This window comes from Plodia interpunctella, chromosome 17 (assembly GCF_027563975.2).
Source record: "Plodia interpunctella isolate USDA-ARS_2022_Savannah chromosome 17, ilPloInte3.2, whole genome shotgun sequence".
Taxonomy (NCBI): Eukaryota; Metazoa; Arthropoda; class Insecta; order Lepidoptera; family Pyralidae; genus Plodia; species Plodia interpunctella.
Window position 1 is genome coordinate 6,066,407 of NC_071310.1, and position 23,375 is coordinate 6,089,781.

General features: G+C 34.4%; 2 protein-coding genes across 7 annotated transcripts in view; one reads left to right on the plus strand and one right to left on the minus strand.

Moving 5' to 3' along the window:
- LOC128677375 (uncharacterized protein) overlaps positions 1 to 8,836 on the minus strand; it is a 21,105-nt gene extending 12,269 nt beyond the window's left edge. For 2 of the 5 annotated variants that reach the window (XM_053758152.2, XM_053758151.2), the window contains exons 1-6: positions 3,507 to 4,018; positions 2,960 to 3,106; positions 2,473 to 2,701; positions 1,609 to 2,182; positions 1,104 to 1,275; positions 294 to 461 (exon numbers count right to left, since the gene is read on the minus strand). In XM_053758152.2, coding sequence (XP_053614127.1) covers positions 294 to 461; positions 1,104 to 1,275; positions 1,609 to 2,182; positions 2,473 to 2,701; positions 2,960 to 3,106; positions 3,507 to 3,869 — 1,653 coding nt within the window. In that variant the 5' untranslated portion in view covers positions 3,870 to 4,018. Of the gene's footprint in view, positions 1 to 293; positions 462 to 1,103; positions 1,276 to 1,608; positions 2,183 to 2,472; positions 2,702 to 2,959; positions 3,107 to 3,506; positions 4,019 to 8,635 lie in introns of those variants that run through there. The other 3 variants (XM_053758154.1, XM_053758155.1, XM_053758153.2) reach the window with 3 other exon arrangements.
- An 8,297-nt stretch (positions 8,837 to 17,133) lies between these two features.
- Positions 17,134 to 23,375, plus strand: part of LOC128677283 (uncharacterized protein) — a 197,218-nt gene continuing 190,976 nt past the window's right edge. Inside the window, exon 1 of one of the 2 annotated variants that reach the window (XM_053758006.2) lies at positions 17,134 to 18,118. The gene's annotated coding sequence lies outside the window, so the exon portion shown is untranslated. The remainder of the gene's footprint in view (positions 18,119 to 23,375) is intronic. The other variant, XM_053758004.1, reaches the window with a different exon arrangement.

Genomic DNA, 23,375 nt, shown 5'->3' on the forward strand with positions numbered 1-23,375 from the left:
CACCTGACCATTTTTCACAATATCAGGTATTGTTGATATTTGGCTAATAGTAAATAGAAGATTGACTTCTTTATGTATTATATAAGAAAGAGTGTTTCATAATTTCGCCCTTTTCGGAATATCTTTTATGCGCTAAAATATTGTCCCAGATATTAAGGTTAGCTCCAGACAAAGTTAAACATTTGTTGAATACATTATTTTCCCATTTTAAAATGGATACTGGGTTCGTACACGGGCTTCTTCTTGCCGAGTGTGTTTGCTGAGTAGAATTTGCAATAATAAACAAAACTCACTGCTGTAGAGATTCCCTCCCTCCCGTAGGTGTAGGCGTTGTCGATGAGCGAGTCGAGTTTCTCCTCCCAGCCCTCGGGCAGATACGCGTGAAGTTCACTGTTCTGCACGAACGTGCTGTTGAGAAGGCTGCCGCTTAGCTGCACCACTACTATCGCCTCTGAGTATATCTACAATCAATCATCAACCAATATATACAAAATCCTGCCGTTCAGACAACACATAGCCATGTACTGAATGTAGTATGTTAAAGGTAGGTAGGTTTCTTGGAAAGTGTAGCACTAAGAGAAGATGTCCCGAAATTCTCTATTTTTTACGATTATATTCCTACTGCAAAATAAATATCCTTAATTTTCGCAATGATTCGAAATAAGAATTCTATCATTATTTATAGGAAATAGTCCTAACCGTTTGTGATAATGAATGATATCATACGCATCTACACTCAGTGATATTTGGACATACATTACTTAGTTTTAATACTAGCTTTGTACGCCCAAGGGAAACCAAAGCAATGTGCATTGATCGATAGGCCACGATAATGGCTGATGATTAGAGGAGACAATACTTGTCTCATCTTCTGATTTCTCGTGTTTCCAATTACATTCAGAGCTGAGGCGCCGCGAAGCTCGTCTTCAGTGTAAAAAGAAACCTTAAAATTCCGACTTAAATTCGTCTGTGATTAAATAATGCTACAACCTTCAGTCGCCTCGTACGATATCCGCAACAAGACAAAGACGCATCAAATGGAGGGCCACCTATTCTAGTACTTGACATTTCTAGTACTTGACATCAACAAGCCATTACCTTACCTGTATACAGATGAATATGATGGCAACAGTCAGGAACAGAATAAGGCCAATGATGACAAAGCAGCTGGACACAGTGTCCACCGACCCGTAGCACATCTCCCGCAGGCTGTTGTTGCAGATTGACATCATTTTGCCGACGCCGCGTATATGCGCCGGGACCAATGCAGACTCTCTGTAATTGATTTAAAAAACTAAAAAAGACAAATGTCAAAGCATTTATCCGCAAAATAAAGACTTTCACAGGCACTTTTTCACGTCAAATTAATTGACGTGAATATGAAAATTAAAAACTTCTAGGTATTTTTCTTTACTCTTGGTTTTTAACTATTCATATCTGAGCCAAATTATTACTCTTGTGGCCCTAAATCATGATTAGGCCAATATCTTGGCCTTATATAATAGATTTTATAAATCATTAACGTTATAATATTTTAAATACAAAAAACTAACTTTGAAATAGTAAGAACTGTAAGTGACTTAACTAATACATTATTTATATAATTACCTGTGATTCCACCAGTTATTTATTTTCCCCATAACATTGTTATATTGATTTTCAAAAAACAGCCACACTCCAAAATACTCCAGCAGTCTCTTCAAAACATGTATGGCCAGGAAGAACAACAGAACAGGCAACAACCATATGTGTTTGAAAACCAACATACAGAAACATCCAAAGAACAGTAACTTAAAATATAAAGCAGTTTCTTCGTCGCTGTTGAAATTATTCTTCATGTAATTCTCATCTAAGGATCTCTGCTTGAATGCTGCAATTAACCTATTTTCATATGCCGATTTCATTTTGCCAATAGGCAAATCGGATAATGTTTTTGTTTTGTATAACTTTTTTACATTATGTCGTGGTGAACTTTGTATAGGTTCCACAGTCGACCAGCTTCCTCTCTGGACTGTATCCGGGGTAACTGGAGATGGAGTGTCCTTTTCTGGAGTGGATTCCTGGTCACTGGCACTTGGTTGACTAGATTCTTTGGGCTTATCCTCAATAAGTTTTGGTGTTTCTTCGTTATGTCCATTTGTAAATACTTCATGAATAGCAGTTATCATTGAGGCTTCTGGATCTAAAATCACAAAACCAAAATGACTGCAAATTTGTTGCTATTATTGTTGTAAACTTTTCATGTACTTGATATGCAGTTTTCTTTTGTAATATGTGTATTGCATTAGTAATTATTATTAGTAATCCTCAATATAGATTCTATATTATCAATGTTAATAATGTGTGTTTAAATAAATAGATACATCTATTAAATAAAAATATGTAGTTACATGTCATGACATTAAATAAGCTATTATTTTGAGTATTTTTTTAAACGAATAAATTAGATTGAGTTATTCAAAATCACTGTACCATGAATAAGTAATTTCTTATGTACATCCAAGACCTCCAAAGCAAAGCCTGTGACACACATAGCCTGCAGTATCACAAAGACATAGACCTGGCAGGAGCCACAAAGACTGGCAATGAAACTTGTGATAACCAGCCATAGTAACTGGGAAGTTGTCCTGAACATCACGGCCCGTTGTGGTGTCCATAGTGTGGACACACTTATGAGGTATGCTAGGACAATTGTTAAAGTCTGGAAGAGAATATTTTTATTGTATAGCAAAGCTCAAAGTTATACATTTATGATTAAGTGTTATTTAAACATGTATTTCTTAAATTGATAGTTGTTTGTAACAATAAAATACTTACTTTTTGTACTTTCAAATTATGAACAATGCTACTTGTATTGCTCTAAATCTGATGATTTGAAATATCTACCAGTTACTAATGTATCTTGTTACAGACACAAAATTATAACAAACAATAAACCAAGATAAGGTGAGGCACTTACAATATAAGAACTACATAATGTTATGAGCATTGTGGTGGAGAATCCAATGAAACTGGTTAGTTGCCAGAAGATGCAGGAGAAGCTCCTCGGCACAGAGTTGTAGAGCCATGGCAGTACAAAGATTGATAGCAGCAGGCCTATTACAGTCTGGAAACAATATACTTTATTATATTGGTGTATTGACAGTTTATAATATAAACTGTCAATACACCAATATTAAATGCCTTTACTGTAGTTTATACCTAGGTACTATTTAAATTTAATGTTTTTGTGAACTTTTTAATTTTATTATAATCCTAACTACTATTATAAATGCAAAAGTAAGTTTGTTTATGTGTTTGTTTGTTACCTCTTCCTGCTTTATCTACAAATACAATCTTATTGAAATTTTGCAACATAAAGTTTGAAATATAGAGAAGAACACAGGGTACATTTCGTCCTGGAAAACTAACTGTTCCCGTGGGAAATTCAAGCGGGCGAAGCCGCGGGCAATAGCTAGTATTTCATATAAATGAACCTATATTTAAAAAAATATAGAGACACTTACTTTATAATGTTCCTTGAATTGATAACCAACAGTGTCAGACGCCCGGTTAACCACATTCACAGGTATAATCATTAATCCAAATATCACAGATGTGTTTGTTTTCTCCAGATCTTCAAACCATGTCTTTAATTTTTGAGACAGTTTATACTTGAAAGGGTGTAGGATAGACCCCACCAATAAAGCCCAAAATAAAGGCTTGAAGAAAGGTTCTAGTATAAGAAAGAGTACATAAACTGCTACACAACATATTGCTAGAATAAATAAAGCAAAAGCATTATAAAATCCATGTTTCATAGGTTTCTCATTGCCTTCTGATAGGCCACCGATAATGTTAAAAATATTCTCGAACGGTGATTGTTGCATTTCTTATAACACTAATGAACTTTCACGAAGTACATGTAAAGAAATTAATGAGTCAAAATAATTATGAGATCATAGTTTCTATTTATTTGGACCGTCTTGTCTTGTCCTTGTAATTCCTTTCGTGCGTGCGTACGTTTTCACTAACTGACAGTGACACAAATTATGTGACAAATATTTTTTTTTGTTATTCCCTCGTTTTATTGAGGAGGCAAAGGGTACTAGCCTAAGCCAAGTCTTTTGTTAAATAATTAGTTAATCGGTCTATTACTGCTACTAGATCGTATATTGACAGAAAAAGCATGACACGTTCGTGATCAAATTTGGCGGTTGGTGGTGAACTTTTGTGTCAGGCGACTTAGCTGTAGTAATGTAAACTTAGTCAGTCTATAATTTATAGACTGACTAAGTTTACATTCTTAATTAAGTATTTGTTTGTATTAATTATAAATAAATATATTAGGACAAATCACACTGAGCTAGCCCCAAAGTAAGTTCGAGACTTGTGTTATGGGATATTAACTCAACGATACTATATTTTATAATAACCAAGACCCGGGCCAATCAGAAAAAGTTCATTTTCCATCATGACCCGACCGGGGTTCAAACCCGGGACCTCTCGGTTCAGAGGCAAGCACTTTACTGTACCACCGAGGCCATCAAACACAAATACATGTTATATAATAAGAATACAAGATATCCCGTTACCTATTCAAATAAAATATTTGTCACTATCGCACAGACATTTACAGAAAGAGACACATATTTAAGTTTAAAGTGTGTTGTAACTGTTTTATGAAGAGCAGGGATGGAAGATAAATAAAATAATAGAAATATGATTTTATTATTGTTCTATGTTGCCTACGAACGTTAGATTTCTCTAAAATTTTCTTCCTTAAAGAAAAAATATTTTTTTCTCTCTTTTTATCCCATTAACTTTTATTTTATAATCGTAAGATTATAATAGCTGCAAATAAAATTACTTAGGCTGGTTCATTCAACTGTGTATTACACAGATATTAGAATTATAACATGTACCTAATGTTCTAACTCGATTGAAAGTAAACTTTGATTGACTTTAATCTGATTAATGTTAAACTGAATATGATTAATATTAATTGTAATCTATTCTTTGCAATCTTCTTACTAGGTACTTCATAGGTATCTTCTACTTATGTATCTTATACTTATGTAAAATTTAAGCAGTGCGATTAGAGGTAAAAATTCAAGGCAGCACGTTCCAATGACTCGCAACTTGGGAAAACTCTTAAAGACCTTACGAGATATTTTTTCATCAACGCAGTGACGGAGCAAATCACAGCCTATCCATGGTCGTAAGTATTGCTTTTTTCGCCTACGCTTCAGAATGTTACAATGTAAACATCGACAAAAAGCCTACACTACGCCTGCCCGTTATATATATTTTTTTCTAATATTAGCATACCAACCAAAATACAGAAGCACAGATAGAAGTTTGGTATACGAATTATATAGTAGAATACATTTATTATATTTAAAAAGATGCCTTATCTTAACTAAAATTTAGTTTTGGAATATTTTTTAAATAATACACCATACTGTATTGTATATACTCTAAAACTAATGTATGGTCCATTCATCATCAAAAACATATTATTACTCGTACATGTTATACATCATTTACCGAAATGCGGAAAGCAAGCATTAGTATTTACTTAGGTACCAATTTATATGTGACATGGCATCTCAATTACTAAATATTATGTAGGACAATGATATAGTCTTATATTCTACCGGCTGCTGGGCGCGGCTTCACTCGGGTAAAATCATAATAAATATTACACCAAATTTTTTCTCAGGAGTCCAACTAACCACAGGTGAATCTACAAGAATCCGTTCGGCAGTTTTTGAGCTTATAGCGTTTATATAGACAGACCGACGCGATAGTGAGACCACTTTTTTATTATTATAAGGAATTAAAGATCCTAATTTTTCAAACTAGATACTCCCAGGTTGTGCCAAGAATTTAGTATGAGTGGAAGCGTAGTATATGGCCACGTGGGTTCGTTCGGGTCCCCTGGAGTCTCGATAAAGATGAAATACGGGACGGGTTACTCAGATTATAGTAATAAATATTGGCGAAAATATGCTTCATATCATAATGGCAACTCGGGCGGTGTCAAACCCTGGGGAACGCTTCAATTATATTTTCTCATTTGAAACTGTAAAATATTACTAGGTACATCTACATACGAAACCAACTTGAAAATATGAATCTCATAGAGGTGTGGGATCCTCCCTTGGCTGTCATAGGACGCGATAAAAAAGCCTTGACAGCTGCAAAAATCAAAATCAAAATCAAATCATTTATTCAGAAATTAGGCCTTCACAGGCACTTTTTAACGTCATATTCTAAATTAAATGATGTTTACCAAAGCTACAAACTACTAGCATTTCGGAACGACTACTGCTGAGAAGAAATGCCGAAAGAAACTCATTCAAACAGTGTTGCCAGAAGGACTTACCATTTTTTAAATATAAATTTCTGTATAATTTTTTATCAGTAATATAACAATGTAAGTACACAATAAAGTACATGGTGAAAAGGTATACTGAAACATATTATGATTGTGATCAAGTGCTGATGAAAGGAATATATGTATATATATATGTATTAACCAAACAAAAAAAAAACTTTTAATAATAAAGTAACTATTGTTTACGTTCACCCTGGGTTATGGGCCGACTACAACAGCTGCCGATACTTTCACATTGATCTATATATACTTACCTAGTAACTACATTTCTAAGTATTAGTTATGATGTAAGCACTTAAATTTCTTGGTGTCATGACTGACGTATCAATGTTAAGTTGAAAAATATAGATTTCTCGAATTTAACTAAAGTAGTTTGTAATGGCAAAGTTCATAGCAACTGTGACATCACATTGTGTCAGGAATGCGAACTAATTAGAAAAGATAAAAAAGTACAATTGAAATAATGTCTCTGGTCGAGGCAATCCCACATTCGTATGAGGACATCCCCTGGGATTTCCCCTACTAAATGAGATCTTCAATTATTTATCGTGAAGTACTTAGGGATGAAACATAAAACGTTGTCAGACTTATAGGCTCAAAAATTAATCGGAAATGTAGTGAGTGTGTTAACTTTATAATTGATCGCCATGGCTCTAGGTTAGTATCTACTTACCCGGGATGACAGACTTACTATCGTATACTCAGAAAGAGGCTTTGAGTAAAAATCTTTTGTAGGTAGGTTCCTTCGTAGATACCTTCCCAGACTCTAGCTTAATTCTAGCAGCAGGGGATTTGCATAATAATATCTAGACCAATACTAAGAGTCTGAATCGTCTGGGATATACCACATAGGTACTCAAGTCAAAAGTACATCAAATGACCAGTAGTACGTAGGCATAGTACTACGCGTAGGTACTATTGCGTCACACGGACACGCGACAAAGTCCCGTTATTATTGGTGAATCACTATGATTCAATTGACCAGGATAAAAGCGTGTGAATTTAGTTTCGAGCCACATAACGACTGTTAGCCCTCGAAGAGACAACGTGCGTTCTTTACAACATGGCTGTGTACTTCTGCCTGTTCGTTATGTGCTTGATGCACGTTATGAGCATTGAAAGTTACGTTTTGAAGCCACTGACCTTCGCGATACCTCCTGAAGGACTCACCTTTGAGATCAAGATCAAACCGGAAATAAACCACGCAAATTTAATAAAGGCAATTTCTGTGAAGGACCTGGGCCCAAAATATGGGCTGCCGCATAAAACTCTGGACCCGCATCCGAAGATTGAACCCACGATTGAAGACCGAAATGGTTTCAGAGCCGGCACGTGCCCTATCGGTTACATAAAACGAGGTGGATTTTGTTTCCCTGATACCGATTATTAGGCAATCAAATATTCTAGGATTTTTTAATTGAGCTTTAACTATTTATTTATTAATTTAGTATTTGTGTGTGAAAATTGTAGAAATTCAAACAACTACCGATTCGATGCATATCGATGCATCGATATAGAATAGAAACGATAAAAATGTAACAAAAATAAAAGAGATTTTATTCTATATCGATGTAATTATATGACAAATCTCATTGATTTGTATATACTTTTTGTAATTATTGTTTGAAAATTGTGAGATTGTATTTATGTTTACTATTAATTGATGTTACGAGTAGTACTCGTATTAATCGTTTTCTATAAATTGTTGGGTATAATTTAGGTATGTTGAAAATGGAGAATAATAGTTCATTTTCTTTTGTTTATGCCACCAAACGTGTCGAAACACGTTTGGTGGCATTTTATAATACGAATATTATAAATAAAAATATCTTTGTGATGTAACTGTTGTTATTAATTTTGAAGAGATCCTCTAGAAATAAATAGGTAAATCAATATTAATTCATATTAGAACTAAATTATCATTATCATATATATTAGAATAAATCTATCCGATCCGAAGCAAAAATGATGTACTCTCATTTTCATAAAAAACGTTTCTAAAAATGAGAGCGGTTTAAAACTGAATGTTATATTCAGATGTTTAATTTTACGCTTTGGCTGTTATTCATAAAAAAGATAGAGCATACTTTAGACTAAAGTATATATGTTTTGTTTCTATCGCACTTACAAAATTTGGCATTGACAGAACGACTTATAATTTTATCAATCAGTTCTCAATTATTTAATTTGCATTTGACGCCTAAATTTGATACATTTAATTAAATAGGATTTAAGTAAGTAGTAGGTACTTACTCAAGTATATTTGGTGCGTCGACGATCATGTGAAGTGGAGACGAAAAAGTCGGAAAGTGAACCCTGAGCTCCGACGCTCAACGGCTACGGAAGTAACCGGGAGAACGTTCAGATGGTATAGAGATTTGTATTCTATATGTTGAGGGAGATTTGGAGTAAAATAACCGGTGTATTTGAATGTGTATTTAGACTGGGCGCAGCCAGCCGTTCACTCAAGTGTTACATTAAGTACCCACATATTATTTATAAAAAATCATATGAGGTTCAATATTATACGTTTGCTAAGCTACAGAAGAATCGTTATTAGAAGAAGAACATAGACTTTGACAGCCTATGATATTAAGTTAGAGTTTTGTAGTGCTATGATGTTGCCAATCTGAGAATGATAATTCCACATTTTGCCGCGGGATTTCATTTGTGGCGTGGACTGTACAGCTGGTAATATTGGTCTATGTAGATAGCAAGTAAGAATTATAATTATCCTCTTAGGTTTTGCCGTTAGTCAGATATATTAATTTAAACCACATAAATTATTAAAATATGTAAATGTATTACGTAGTTATGAGCGGGTAATAAAAAACAGAATGAATAAAAATAAACTGACAATGTATAGCAAATTCGCGGTTGTTCCCATACCACATCATCAGGTTTTCAGTGCAGTACAACTTGAAATGAAGTAAACTGTACATTTTAAATATAAGTAATAGGTATAATATTACCTGAGCATATTGCTTTGGTAAGTCCGGAACTTTAGTCATTCATATCTCATCAATCTTGAATCTTGAGTCATCAAAAGATCATTTTGACCTTTCGGGGAACTGTACGACATGTACAATGTATTAAATTAATTCTTAATTTTATTTCATTATGATATCTGTCTAATTAGATGGAGATTCTATTGAGTATGTTTACTTTGTCATGGTACTTATTAGGTACTCGCGTGTAGCGGTAAAGATTTTAATTTATTGATACACAGAACAGAACTCCGATAGCCACCCACGTGGTAATTTAAGTTTTTCCATGTTGAGTCGTGAATCACCAAACTGCTTTATAAACGAGGTTTTTTTCAAAGACAGCTTCATTGATTCATCTCCTGTGTGTTGAAAACTTCGAAATGGCTCAATTTATTTATTTTTCCTTAGCAATGTGTGTTGTGTGTATAGTTAGCATTGAAAGTTTTTTAGTGAAGCCTTCAGCGACGGAAGGAGTGTCAATGAACGAGAAGCCATCAAGAAATTATCAAAAACGTAGTGCCGATAATAGATTTGACGAGAAGAATTATCTTCATCGTCACCACTATCATCCTCCGCCAGCCACTCAAAAACCTTCGCCGAAATCTGTCGATGTGCCCGATATCGAGGATAGATTTCTTATAAGAAGTGCTAAGTGCCCAACTGGATATGTGAAAAGTGGATCGTTTTGCTTTCCTGATTATGAATAAATTAACTGGCAATCATGGGAATTGAAGATGATCATCTAGATTTAGTGTCTCGGTTCTGGCAAGAAAGGATTTAGTAGCTGGTGCCGTAGAATTTCCGGATTTGACATCTTATCTTTGCAACCGGTGTGAAGCCGCGAAGCCCGGGGTCAGCTTGTAAAATTTTGAAGATTCGGATGTGATTATATAACGTCAACCCCCACGAATGCTAAATAGTTGCTAATCAGCTGCCCAAGTTTTGTGTCCCTTAGTCGCCTCGTACGACATCCACGGGAGGATATGAAGTGGTCCTATTCTAGGACGGGACCAAACTCCATCTAGGGCAGAACCACACGCCATTATCGGATTTGTCATCGTAACAGTATTAAGTAAATAACTAATCGTGAAGAATATCTTGATGGAACGTTAAGTCTAAGCTTGTTTTTTTTTGAATACATACATATTTTTAGGTGTTGTTGTCATTAAATGGAATTAAAAACTTGTTTGATCTTTTACTACTTCTGTACGACTTCACAGCGTATATCAGTGAGAAATATCTATGAGAAATATCAGCGTATATGTACCCTAGAAATATTCTTAATCTGTCATACCTACAGGAACTGTCTTATCAATAACAAAAACAAAATATGTTATGCTAAAACTTGCATCAGATTTTATAAGTGGCCTAGAGGCATCTCTGTCTGTGTCCAGTTTGACAAGAAGGCGAATTACAAATTTGATAACAAGTTAATCATGGGTTTCCTTCCTGTTCATAATGTGTATATGTAAATAGTTATATCCTACAGAAAACAAGCCGAAAGGCGCTTACCCACCTAAAGATGTAATTTTACTTCCACGTGGTGTTACGAAGATAACTATATAAATCTTTAGGTACATTTAATAAAACTGTAAGCGGGCTATGTCTGTACATAGCTGTACACAGAAGATTCAACATCAATATGGGTTGTTCTTTATGGGACTAACAGAAGCAAAAACATTTTCTTTTAATTTTTGTCTGTCAGTATGTTTGTTCGTCACATTGCATCGCGCAAAAACTGCTATATGGAATTTAATGCGATTATCACTTCATAATATAAAATGTAAAAGTATAATAAAGACTTAGCTGTCGGTCTGTTACATTTTCACATCTAAACTAATGAAGGGATTTTGATGAAATTTGCTGTGCATATAGTTAATGATCCAAGTACAAACAAAAGCTACTTTTTTAATTTTTTATCCCGAAAGAAACCCGATAAAATTATACCGGACATAAATATACCTATCGGGAAACAGCTAGTGGGTACTACTTATATTCCAATTGGTTCTTGTATTTATTTATACCCACAAATAATTAAAAAATATATCTCTTTCGGATGAATATAAATTACAATCAAATATGACAGCTCTTCATTATATCAGCAGGTACTGCAGGTAAGAAAAATATAGAATTTCAAAGTAATTTAATAAATATAAGTTTACACTTCATTCACACATAAAAATTGTTGAAGAAACATTTTAAAAAACATATCCTTTGGCTCAGATATGAACCGTATGAATGTAATATAATATATATTGAATACTAATAATTAATTTATGAAATCTTTTAAAAATCCCCAAACCCACGTATTTGGAGTGAGAAAGTTTTAAAAGGTATAGGACAGTACAAATATATATATGTTTGTAAAGAACAATATTTATCGTGTATTAGTCATAATTTTATTATAAATACTTTTTTAAATTAATTTAAGTATAACTTACATAACACAGTGTGTTGACTAATTTAACAGTTTAACTTTTAGATCTTTCAATGTCAGTAGGCGTCGAACGTCACTATTCAACGTCAGTAGGCATTTCATTAAATATTTTATCACTTTACGAAACTGCTATAGGTAAAAAGAACAATTCGGTATATTGCTGCCACCGAACCAAAGGAACTGAGATATCACTTTCTATCTAATTTAATACTTCAGTAATCAGGAAAGCAAAAACTCCCAGCTCTTGTATATCCGCTAGGACACTGTCCACTCCTCACAAGTAAACGATCTTCAATGTCGGGCAAGTCTGTACTCTTCTTCGACGGTGTCTGTGTCGCTGTCTGATGAAGAGCATCACCCTTCACTCTCACTTCCATTCGATATTTACTATCCATACTCCGCTTATGTACTTCCGGTTTGATATTGACCTCAAAATTGAGCTCTCCTTCCGGCGCTGAAAAATATATTGGCTTCGCTCCAAAACTCTCAATAACTAAATGCAATAAGCACAGCGTTAAAAAATACACGAACCGAGCCATTTTGATGAATGCAGACGAAATAATGAGCTTGTGTTTACGAACAACCTGTTTATAAGGTAGGTTGATGATTCATAACGTGGTATCCGTCTGTCCCACACCTACGTACGCAGCTTGTGGGAAAAACTACTTTACAATTTCAACGCTACATCGGTGTCATAAGCACATAAATGATTTGACATGATGATGAAATAGTATGTATAAATACAATATAGGTTACTTTGCTACATAGGGATAGATTATCATTTAAGATAAATACCCAGTTAATAAAAGTAAAAAAGTAAACTATTAATAGAAATTAAAAAAAAGGTTTCATCCAAAAAAAAAGCCTTTTCCACTTAACCTACGACCACGCATTGCAACGATAGAGATAATGATAATGACAACTTACACTGAAAGCTTTTAAATAAGTGCATCGTAATAATAAATTGAGACGTCTGAGTGGCACGGAAAATATCATTGAAGCATGAGCACTTTTTTATTGCGTAACTTTTCCATCTACGATTACAGCCAGTTGGCAAAATGAATTCGTAATAATATCGAAAACGAAACAATATCGATACTTAGACTTTGAGTTTAAAATACGTTTATGCAGGATGTGTCAGTATAGCTAATGCGTCACCTTATTTTTATTTTCATCACTTTTGCAACGTAAAACAACATTATAAAAGTGTTCAAGATTAAGAAACACAAAAATTTAATTTTTCAGGTTCTCTAATCGTCGCCTTTTTTTTACTCCAGTAAAGGGGAATTTCTCAAGACAATTCTCGAGCAGAAACCGTAGTTATAATCATCATTAGTTTCTTTCATGAAGATGTACATAAAAGTGATGCTTTTTCTTTTGAATTAATTTGTTGCTAACAAGAATGTTTTGTTCCGTTTATTAGATAGACGAAATTTAGTTCTCTTAATTAAATATTTGCAAATGGCTATGATTGCTAAGCTTAAGTAGTACACAAAAGTGGGTTCCATTGGTAGTAAATGATTTGTGTTCATGAACCCAATTTATCGAATCTACAAATAAAACATCATAGTCTGAAATACAATAACCGAGGATAGTATTCCTGACGTGTTTCGTGTGATCAAGTGGAGGCGAAAGGGCTCAATAGAGCCATTTGATATGGCTTTATTTATGTCCATAGTGACCTATTTCTCTGACGTTTGCGGATGCAATAAATTAAAAGCTCAACATTTAACACGGAACGAAATTTATTTGTAGAAATTATTATAAAGCAAAGTAAGCTTTAAGCGTTTTCTTTTTTATATTTAAAAATCCACAGGTACATGAAAAAATGAACTTTTAGAATTGATCTACTATATTATTTATTATTTGTCACAAAATTCGAATCTCATATTGCTCAAATTATAAGAGTTAAGTGTGTTTGTGTGTAAATAAACGTTAAACGAGATCAATAAATTTAATTTAACACTTACCTGGATCTGACTGAGAGGATAAAAAAAACTGAACGTATAATATTCACCATCCAAGAAAGACGGATTTTCGCAAAATTCCAGGGTAATTTCGTTAGTTCTAGACAATGTCACGATAGGGACAAGTGTCGGCCATGCATAATTCATCTCGCTAACTGCAAAAGCCACGGAACAGGGTCACTACATTCCATTTTCAATGTCAAAATATATAAAAAATATCTAGTATATCATTATAATGGAGAAGATTTTCTCGTAGAGTTTATACAGAGTGCTGCTCTTCAATTTATTTCATACAACTCGATGTGACTCGATTTTTTCGATATCCCATAAAACTATAGAAAACTATAGACTGTCTGAGAAATTTCTGCGCAAGCAAACAGCAGGGCAAATCTAGTCTAATATTACAATAAAATACAAATTCACGGTACAATATTTTACGGGAATGTGTTATACGAGAAAGAATTAAAAAAAAAATGATTTCATTAACATCACTTATTTGTATATCATATACATACGTGTGTATTTATATTGTATCAAAATACCTTTGTATGTACCTAAATCTATATATATATAAAACTCTTGCGTTTTTTGACTGACTGACAGACAACGCACAGCCGTAGAAAGCTGAAATTTGGTGTGTAGGTTCCTAGGACAGTGTAGGACAGAGCACTAAGAAGGGTTTTCCTGAAATTCTCACGGGAAACGGATTTTTATTCACATATGAAGTTGTGGACAAAAGCTAGTTGTCCTATAAAAAGTGACTAAGTACTAGTATAATAATATTATGTATGTAATATTTGTTTGTTATATAAATATATAAACCAATAGGTACATACTAGGAACTGTGTACTTAAAAATAATTATTAAGTTTGTAGCTCCCCCATAAAAAAAATTGAAAAATATTCCGGCGTGACAACCCTTCGTGGAATGTCTCTTGTAGTATATTTCAATTGTTTTAAATAAGACGTCACCGGAAAAGTAAAGACACTGGAAATCTGGATTGTTTCCGTGTCAGGTATATGAATAATTAATGAAGTACTTTTTCTCATTTTCATGTTTCATTGAAAGCTGTAGCAACTGACGAGACGACGACGAATACTTACTGCTCATTAAAATACGAATTTTAGACATTTTAGATTCTTCTAGATCTTTGTCCGAAATTCTAATTCATTCAATAAAAAAAGTGAACGACGATATTGATCGTTCAATTACATTCTATGAATAAGTTCTAAAGTCTAGACATGAACGATTTAATTAATTAGGTAACCTGACCTAAGTTCTGAGAGAAAATTGTGTTGTTTGTCCGTCCATATCTTTTCGTACATGTTCGAAAATTTTCAATTCTTTATTCACATATACTTTTCTCATGGACTCTTGAGTGGTGAAATATTTTTATAATCCATGGATGACCATGGATTATAAAAATATTTCTAAAACCTATGTCAACAAATTCTATGCACATAAGTATGTACGTATACTAACAAGAAAAAAAAGAATATAACTCTATCATCAAAAAATTCTACAAAGAATGGCAAGAGAATACAAAGAATAGAAATGCGTGGAGGAAGTTAGGGGAGGCTTTTGCCCAGCAGTGGGACTTAAACAGCTAATAAAAAAATACTCTATCATGTAAATTAGGTTTTAAATATTTTCATTGACCTTATTATCTTATCGCTATTTTAGCGATAAGTCCGCCTTTGTGCCTTTTTTATATCTATGTCGATTTTTCTTTTTTATGCTTTTCTCGAGGAAAGTGTGTTTTTGAAACACAATAGAACACGATTGGTATTAAGACAGTTCCGTGTCCGTTTGGTCACCACGTGTAATGATATTTTTATCCAGTTGTCACTGGCGACTCACTATTTTTCACAGTGTATGTGTTGTTCTCTGTATGCCGCGGCCCTGGCACTGTGACAAACATTCTAAACGGCATTAATCGGGACAACTAAATACCTTCTCAAATTCATGTTGTTTGTCTGTAATACGTAGGTATGCCTACTCAATGTTATTTAACTAGATTTATAAACGCATTAAAGAAAGGAGGCAAACGGACTTGTCAATTTATCTTTCTCCTTTATTTTTAAGAGCTTTTGTTTTTTATGTGATTGTTATTAAATAAATAATATTTTAAACAAATGTTAAATATATATATATATTTTCTTATAAAGATTTTGATGAAATTATAAAAAATAAAACTCCAATAACTTATTCACCACTTTGTCATCGAAAATAAACAGGCTTCGAAAGTTGTCTCATTGTTACGTCAAACGTGAGGACATTTTATTAACTTGTAGATGAAACATTCACAGAAATGTTCGGAACATTCGCCCTTCGTCGGGACGTCTTTCCATTAGGAGGCTTTTAAAAAGATAAACAAAAGCGGCCCGGCGTCCTTGGGCTCGCTGCATCGCGTGTGTTGGGGTCCCGTGGAGGTACACATTTGTCAATTGATTCCCGATATAATGAAGGGTACATTGGTACATTAGAGAGAGTTGTCAGAGGTGGTCTCCCATTTCGGTATAGATTTCGGGATGGGATGGGTATGGGGGTCGTGTGGAGGGGTGAGGGGTGTATCGAACGCTGCGTGCGCAGGCACGTTGCGTGTTGTCATCTCGCCCGCTCTCGGCCGCGGCGCGTCTCGCATCTCGACCTACACAGCCTACGAAAGATGCGTGCTATTTCATTATGCCACGCGTTTGTGTGGCCCTTGTTTATATTGCTTGATGCTACTTTAAATTGATTAATTCCTACAACGACACCTTCGCTTGGACACGATACCGATTTCACCTGCCTCCTAATCCACTTTTAGACACACTGTTAATCGATACTGAAAAGGTGATTGGCTCATTAATATTTAAGTAGTTTTTTTTATAAACAAATTAATGGATAAACAATGTAACTTCCATATTATAATAAATAATGACTATGAAGGAAAAAATATTAAGTACTAGTTTTTGAGAAACTGTAATATTAGAAATATAGTTTTATAACTAACAATGAAATAAATGTAGAGTAGCGTTTAATTAATTTTTAAGAGATTTTTATAAAGGTGACTTTGATCAGAATAGTTTATTAGGTAAATGAAAATATATTAGAATTCAATAGTCTTTATTAGAGGCCCTAACAACAAACAAAATAAGCGCGTTTGTGAAAGCGCCCTAAAGAGAGTTTTCCACAACTCACTAACACCGATTCGGCGTTCGTAGCACGCAACTTTTCACGCACACATGCGAACGTAGCAAAATAAGCGCCTGAAACTAGAAGCGACCTCCCGAAACCGAGTAGTATCCCGCTCTCTCGCAGCATCCCGTCCTATTTCAACAGGTTTCGCCTTTCAGCAGTTGCAGTGTAGAAAGCGTGGCTCTAGTAACTGGGCACAAACAGTGCGGGGAACACACGTCTCATCGGGAAACTGAAAACAGTTTCACTGACATTTCGGAATCACCTGACATTCACCGCTGTCCGTTGCATCGTTTGGACATCGCCATCTCGTAGTGAAATGGGCCGACTCGGATACATATAACTATTTATAAATTCTCAATCTGAAACGTGTGTTCAGTGGAGTGGTTGCTGAGCTCGGCCCCTCGCGTCCCGCGGTTCCGGACGTGTCAAAATTCACGTGTTAACATGAAAACCGCCAATTTTCTAACTGTGCCAAAAACATTCAAATAAACTTTAAGTTTACTTTAAGTGAGTTTTGTGATGTAACGGTGAATTGAAATGGAATTCGTAGTGTTAATTTCGAGAGACAAGAAAAGTTAACGTCATGTAAATTATCCAATGTTTACCTCTACAGTGTTGTGAATGACGATTAGTTTTAATAAATTAGATAAAAGTTGAAAGTGACAGAGCTATGTAGGTGACGTATGATTAGAAAGGGCGACCTTTCATAGACTAGTTGGTTGTGATAAATTAAAGAAATACCTGCCGGTTCACGCTTGATTCTCTCCTCTGCTGGCTACCTGTCAAAGACTTATCAATAATCTGGTTGTATAATTCTCGTGAGTTGTGATTAACTCAAATAAAAATAAGATTATTTATGTATCACTCAGTGATGTAGCTTAGGTACTTATGTGAATATTATCATCTACATGTTTTGGTGTTTGCTAAAAATGTCGATAAAAAGGTTGTTGTGTTCCTCTCGGAACTAACTTTGGCTATATTTCCCTCGAGGTTGTGAATACTACAATAAAGAACTGAAAGCAAAAACTTGGAGGCCCCATTATCATTCAGATGGGAATATGCCATATAATGGAGGTTGTTTACATATAAAGTGATACAGTGAAATATTTGGACAAATTTTGATGTGCTTGGAAGAAAAATAAGAAGAGGTTTCATTATCAAGGTAAGTTGTATTGTCTTTAATTAATTAATGTACATAATTATTATGACAAATTGCTCTTTTTGTTTCAAATCATCAAATTATTATGGTAATTTATTCAAATCCCACAGAAACCTGTGTCCCTTTGTGTTTATGTTCTGAATCAGCGATCTTTAAACAGCCCTCAAAATATTTGAAGGGGACTTCAACGTGTCAATCTTTATTTCTGTTTCTTCGTCATTGCTTTTACGATATTCTTGCAAGTTTCAATTCTGTGTGAGGAGTTTTCAGCTGTTTATTATTTCATACGACATAAATAAAGGGGGGGGGGGGTTTTGATGTTTTGTATTCGTATGGATTTAGAGACTACAGACTACGCTGCACGCAATCCATCGGAGATTTTCGCGTCGCAAACTCTTTATGCAAGATCAACAGCCAACAGCAGAAAAATAAATGCACATAGAAACTGGGTTGAAAGTGACATAAGTTTGAAAATTTGCAATGCAACGGCTTGTTATGTCAGCTCGAAGCCAGCGCGGGCGGCTGTTTGAACAGTTCCTATAAACAACGCTTATGAATATGTATGGCCGTGGTATTTGGCTGCCATACCCAGAAATCATTTATTGCCTATGTTAATCGTATTTGGATGCCGTGTCTTTGTGAACGGGGTTATTGCTTTTTAACTATCAATGGTTTCAATTGAAATTAGAATTGATTCATTTTATGTTTCTGCGGAAGCAAATGTACAAATAACAAACAAATCGTCATAAAGATTGTTTGTAATTTTGAAGTAAAGCAATAACAGAAATTAATGTTTTGTAGAAAGTATATTTTGGGGGCCTTTGCAATACTTAGCGATGTCTAATGGCCCGTGCACAGTGCACACCAAATGGGAATGCAGCACGATTGTATGGAATTTTAACGCATGTATGCACTCGAGCATCCAAGGGATAAGACGTACTGTAGGTATATGTACCGTACTGTACTCGTAACTTTACAAGTAATTCGTACTTACCTGTACCTATACCATATCTTTAGAAGATTGTTAATGGTAGGTATTCGAATTTAATAAAGTACCTATTGCACGTTATTGCGTCCACATATTCTCTTTTTTGAAACGATACATACACGACAGGGGATAAAGAGAGCATGTGGCCGTTAGAATGTGCTAAAGAATGTGCTGAGTTTGTATGTTTCGTGGTAGGTCTTCAGAATGTAACCACATTCTTCCCATATACCAAAGTTTATCGAAATCCGTTCATTAGATTTAGCGTGATTGACAAACGTCCTCACACACATCCAAATTTACGCCTTTATTATTAGTGTGATTATCATTTATATATGTTAATACAACTACTTAGTAATTTATTCCATTTTTAGTTTTAGTGCCTAGTGAAATGTTTAAATTATGATCACTGCTAATATATTATGTCTCTTAATTATACATAAATAAACTTATGGAGATTTTAATAGCCATAATATTAATAAAAAAACATAACATTTTAACTCCAGTAACAATTGTTAATGAATGATTGTCTTTTTTTTCAACCACTTTTTGTAGTACAGAGACCATGAATTTACATATCACAAAAAATATTTTGTGACACGACAAAGATAAGCTGATAAGCTGTTTTACAAATAGATATTTGCCTTGGTTTTTATTTTAATAAATTACATCTTCATATTAGTCGTACTTATATAAGTAAGGACGTGTTTTGATGTGTATAGTTAGGACGTGTGCTACTCTCTCTCTCTCATCTGATCGTGTTCCCGGTCGCATCCTCAGCTGTTGAGCGTCAGAGTCCAGTGTCCGCTTTCCTACTTTTTCATCTCCAATTTGTACGGTCGTCGTCATCCTAAGATCAATATCACGTTTGTTACCCTATAGTGCAAAGATTACGTAATGTATTGTAATAAAATTTCCTACATGGGTATAATATAACTTAGAATAGCATGTTTGTATGTATGTTAGCTGTTTGTCCCATTGCTGGGCAAAAGCCTCCACTAACTTCCTCCACGCGTTCCTATCCTTGGTCTCTTGCCATTCTTTGTCGAATTTTTTGATGTCATCCGACCATGTCGTCCTAGAATAGAATATAGTATACTTTTTGAAACAGAGTTTCCCACGAGAGTGAAGAACCGTGGTGCACTTAATTGTGTTATAGAGCGGATCATACGATTCATTCCAAAAAACATGGTACAAGATACAATATTTTTATTATTTGTCAAATAATAAATATAACACTTAACCTGTTTAGGTGCATGGAATAGGTACAAACCTACGCACTTCGTGTGACGTCCATAACACGATTAAGTAAAGAAAAATTGAAATAATAATAAAACAATAGAATTGCAGCAATCAATCGGCGAGTGTTGTGCCCCCGCCAAATCCCGCCTTCGTGTATTGTGTGGCTGCCAAGGAGAATTCTATCGCTATGACTATGATACAGCTGACCTTCTCTGTCTCCCAGACTCGGACATTTCTGCGACTCCAGCTGAAAATACGTCTATTGTATTGTTGGAACTATTTTCATACCACAAAAATTTGTAAACTGAAGTGCCGACATCAAATGTAAATGAAAACGTAGTTTTACAACATTATTGGCTCGCTCGTGATTTGTTCACGTTGTCAGTGCTTATATACTAATTACTTATTAAGGGTTTTTTTTATAAAAATGATCAGGGATATATTTGCATACTATTAAATAGAATACGTTAGACGGGTGTTTGTCAAAATCACTTTTTAGACTCGCATAGTTGAAAAAATAGGATATTTTTCCGAACTTATTTTCTGAGAATTCCATCAACTTGGACCGCTATTAACTAGGACCATAGTCCCAGTCACTGGACTCTCCCAGGTAATTGTTTTTTTATACTCTTTTCATGGTATTTTTGATTAGAAGAAATATAATTTATCTGGGTATGTACCGATGGAGTTACAGAGTACCTACCTATTTTAAATAACTCTTAATTTATTAATTCTCTCTCAAATGAGCGTTTTTTCGTTTCAACTTCGCACGGTCGTCGTTTATCCCTAGTTATCAGGCCATCGGTACGCATATCATCATTGACAAAGAATGAAAAAAAAAACAATTCCATCGGTACCTAAATGACTTGAAAAGAGTCATTGTATTAGTCGGAATAATGACAACGAATATTCGAGAGCGCAAAATTTGTCGTTACTTTTATCTTTACGGAAGTAAGTAATTAGAAAACAAATTAATGATGTTTTAATCACTTTTTAATATTTTCATCTTAAATCCCCATCGCGCTCATTCCCGTAATGCACCTCGGGAAAAATTGTAATTTTGGCGGGAAAAGGACACTTAGCGTAATTACAATGGTGATATTGACAAACTTAATTTCAAAAATTAGGTATAGTTGTTTATTGTTCATCTACATCGGTTTGTACCGTCGGGTTGTACCTAACGTATTCATTTATGAACTCAAAAACTATTTTGCTAATTTTCTACTTATTAAAAAAACATTCAATGTATTTTTTCTTTCATGATCTAACAGCATTTCTATGAACTCACTATAGGTACCGAAGTTTGCGGACACTGTACTCACTGAAAAAAGCTATCATGCCACTTTTAGGATATAAGACTGAAGTGCTGTGACATTTTGAGAAATCACTAAAAGTCACAAAAAAAATGTTATAAAACTCAAAAGTCTAGTTAAATACGTAAATGGAAAGTAATTTTTTTATTTTGCCATAACTATATCAAATTATACAACTATGGGGGACTGATACCTATCAGTCCCCCATAGTTGTTAATCCCCCATAGTTTTGTTTAAAAGTCCCTCAATTTCAATGAGTACCTACTCATTGAAATTGAGTGACTTTTAAACCAAGTTGTGCCAAGAATTTGGTAATTAAATACACAAGAAATTATTTTCACTAAAAACCTTCAACGCGCGAGTAAAGGAATACAAAGAACTTCATTTTTGTACAGTCAAGGTTGGTGTGACGGAAAAAATTCAAATTTAGAACGAAAATAGAACGGCGACTGATTCGTCATCGTGCAACTGTTGTGCAGTAGTTTTGTCGCACGCGCGCATTTTGAGTCGCGGCACATGTGTGATCTAATTAGCGAAATTGGGTTGGGAAATCTTCCCGGAAACAATAGTTCTGCAGGTGCATCATATACCTGTTTTGTTTATATAAATTAAATTGATCTAATAATTTAGTTAAACTTGTATAATTTAATACTTGGCATTGTCTACATGTTTGCTATTTATCAGAACACTCTAACTTTTTATATGTAATTTAAAAATGCAATACTTTTTATCTTTAACAAAGTTATATAAAAATGTTAAAATTATCATTACCATCAGTGGTAAAATTATTTGATAACAAACCATTGTATAATGCGTGGGGTATGGGTACAGAAAATATATTTGCTCCTGCCTTTTATAATTCAGCAATATCAAATTTTGCCTTTATCTGAAATGTGCATGGTGAATGAGAAATTATACACATAATTGGCTTTTACTTTAGTTTGAACATGAATGTTAGCCATATTTTAACCCTATTCCAACAAGCCGCATTGTCAAAGAATGGGAACTCGTTCAGAATCCGAATAAAGAGATGGAATTGTGTTTTTGTCAGAAAAGCCAGTAAATGCGTAAGTTGGTTGCAAACGACGTGTCGCGGCAGCAGACGACGGGTTGCGGTAGGAGACGACGTTTCCCGACGAAACCATTGGCTTCTATACATTTCTAAAACCGACGATCTCTATTATAGAAGAAATACATACCAATACCAATAGATATTTAGTAGAAATACATACCAATTAGATTTGGCGACGTCACATCCCACCATCACCACATATCGCTTGCTTCCAACCTGTATCTTTTCGCCCCGGTAGGCACAAGCACACATTAATTTTATAGCACGGCTTCATGTTAGGTGGTAATTGGAACGATTTACTTGCAAAATGCTTTGAGATCACTCTTTAACTCGTAGTAATGCGCAAGGAATGTAATAATACAATAACACATTATTATTTGAAGAGGCGTTTAACCATAGATAAAATAATAATATATAATTTGATCTATGCGTTTAACAATTATGGGGAAATAAATAACCTTATCTACGTATGCAAATAAAAATATGAATCCTTAAAACACTACTATCATTTTTTGGGCAGTCATGTAAAAAAAAAAATTAAAAAATATGACGCGTGACTGGACGCATTGCAGCCTGAATGAAATTTAGTGACGGCACTTTCATTACAAAACGAAAACGCTTGCGCCTAACTAGATTCACGCTCGTAAA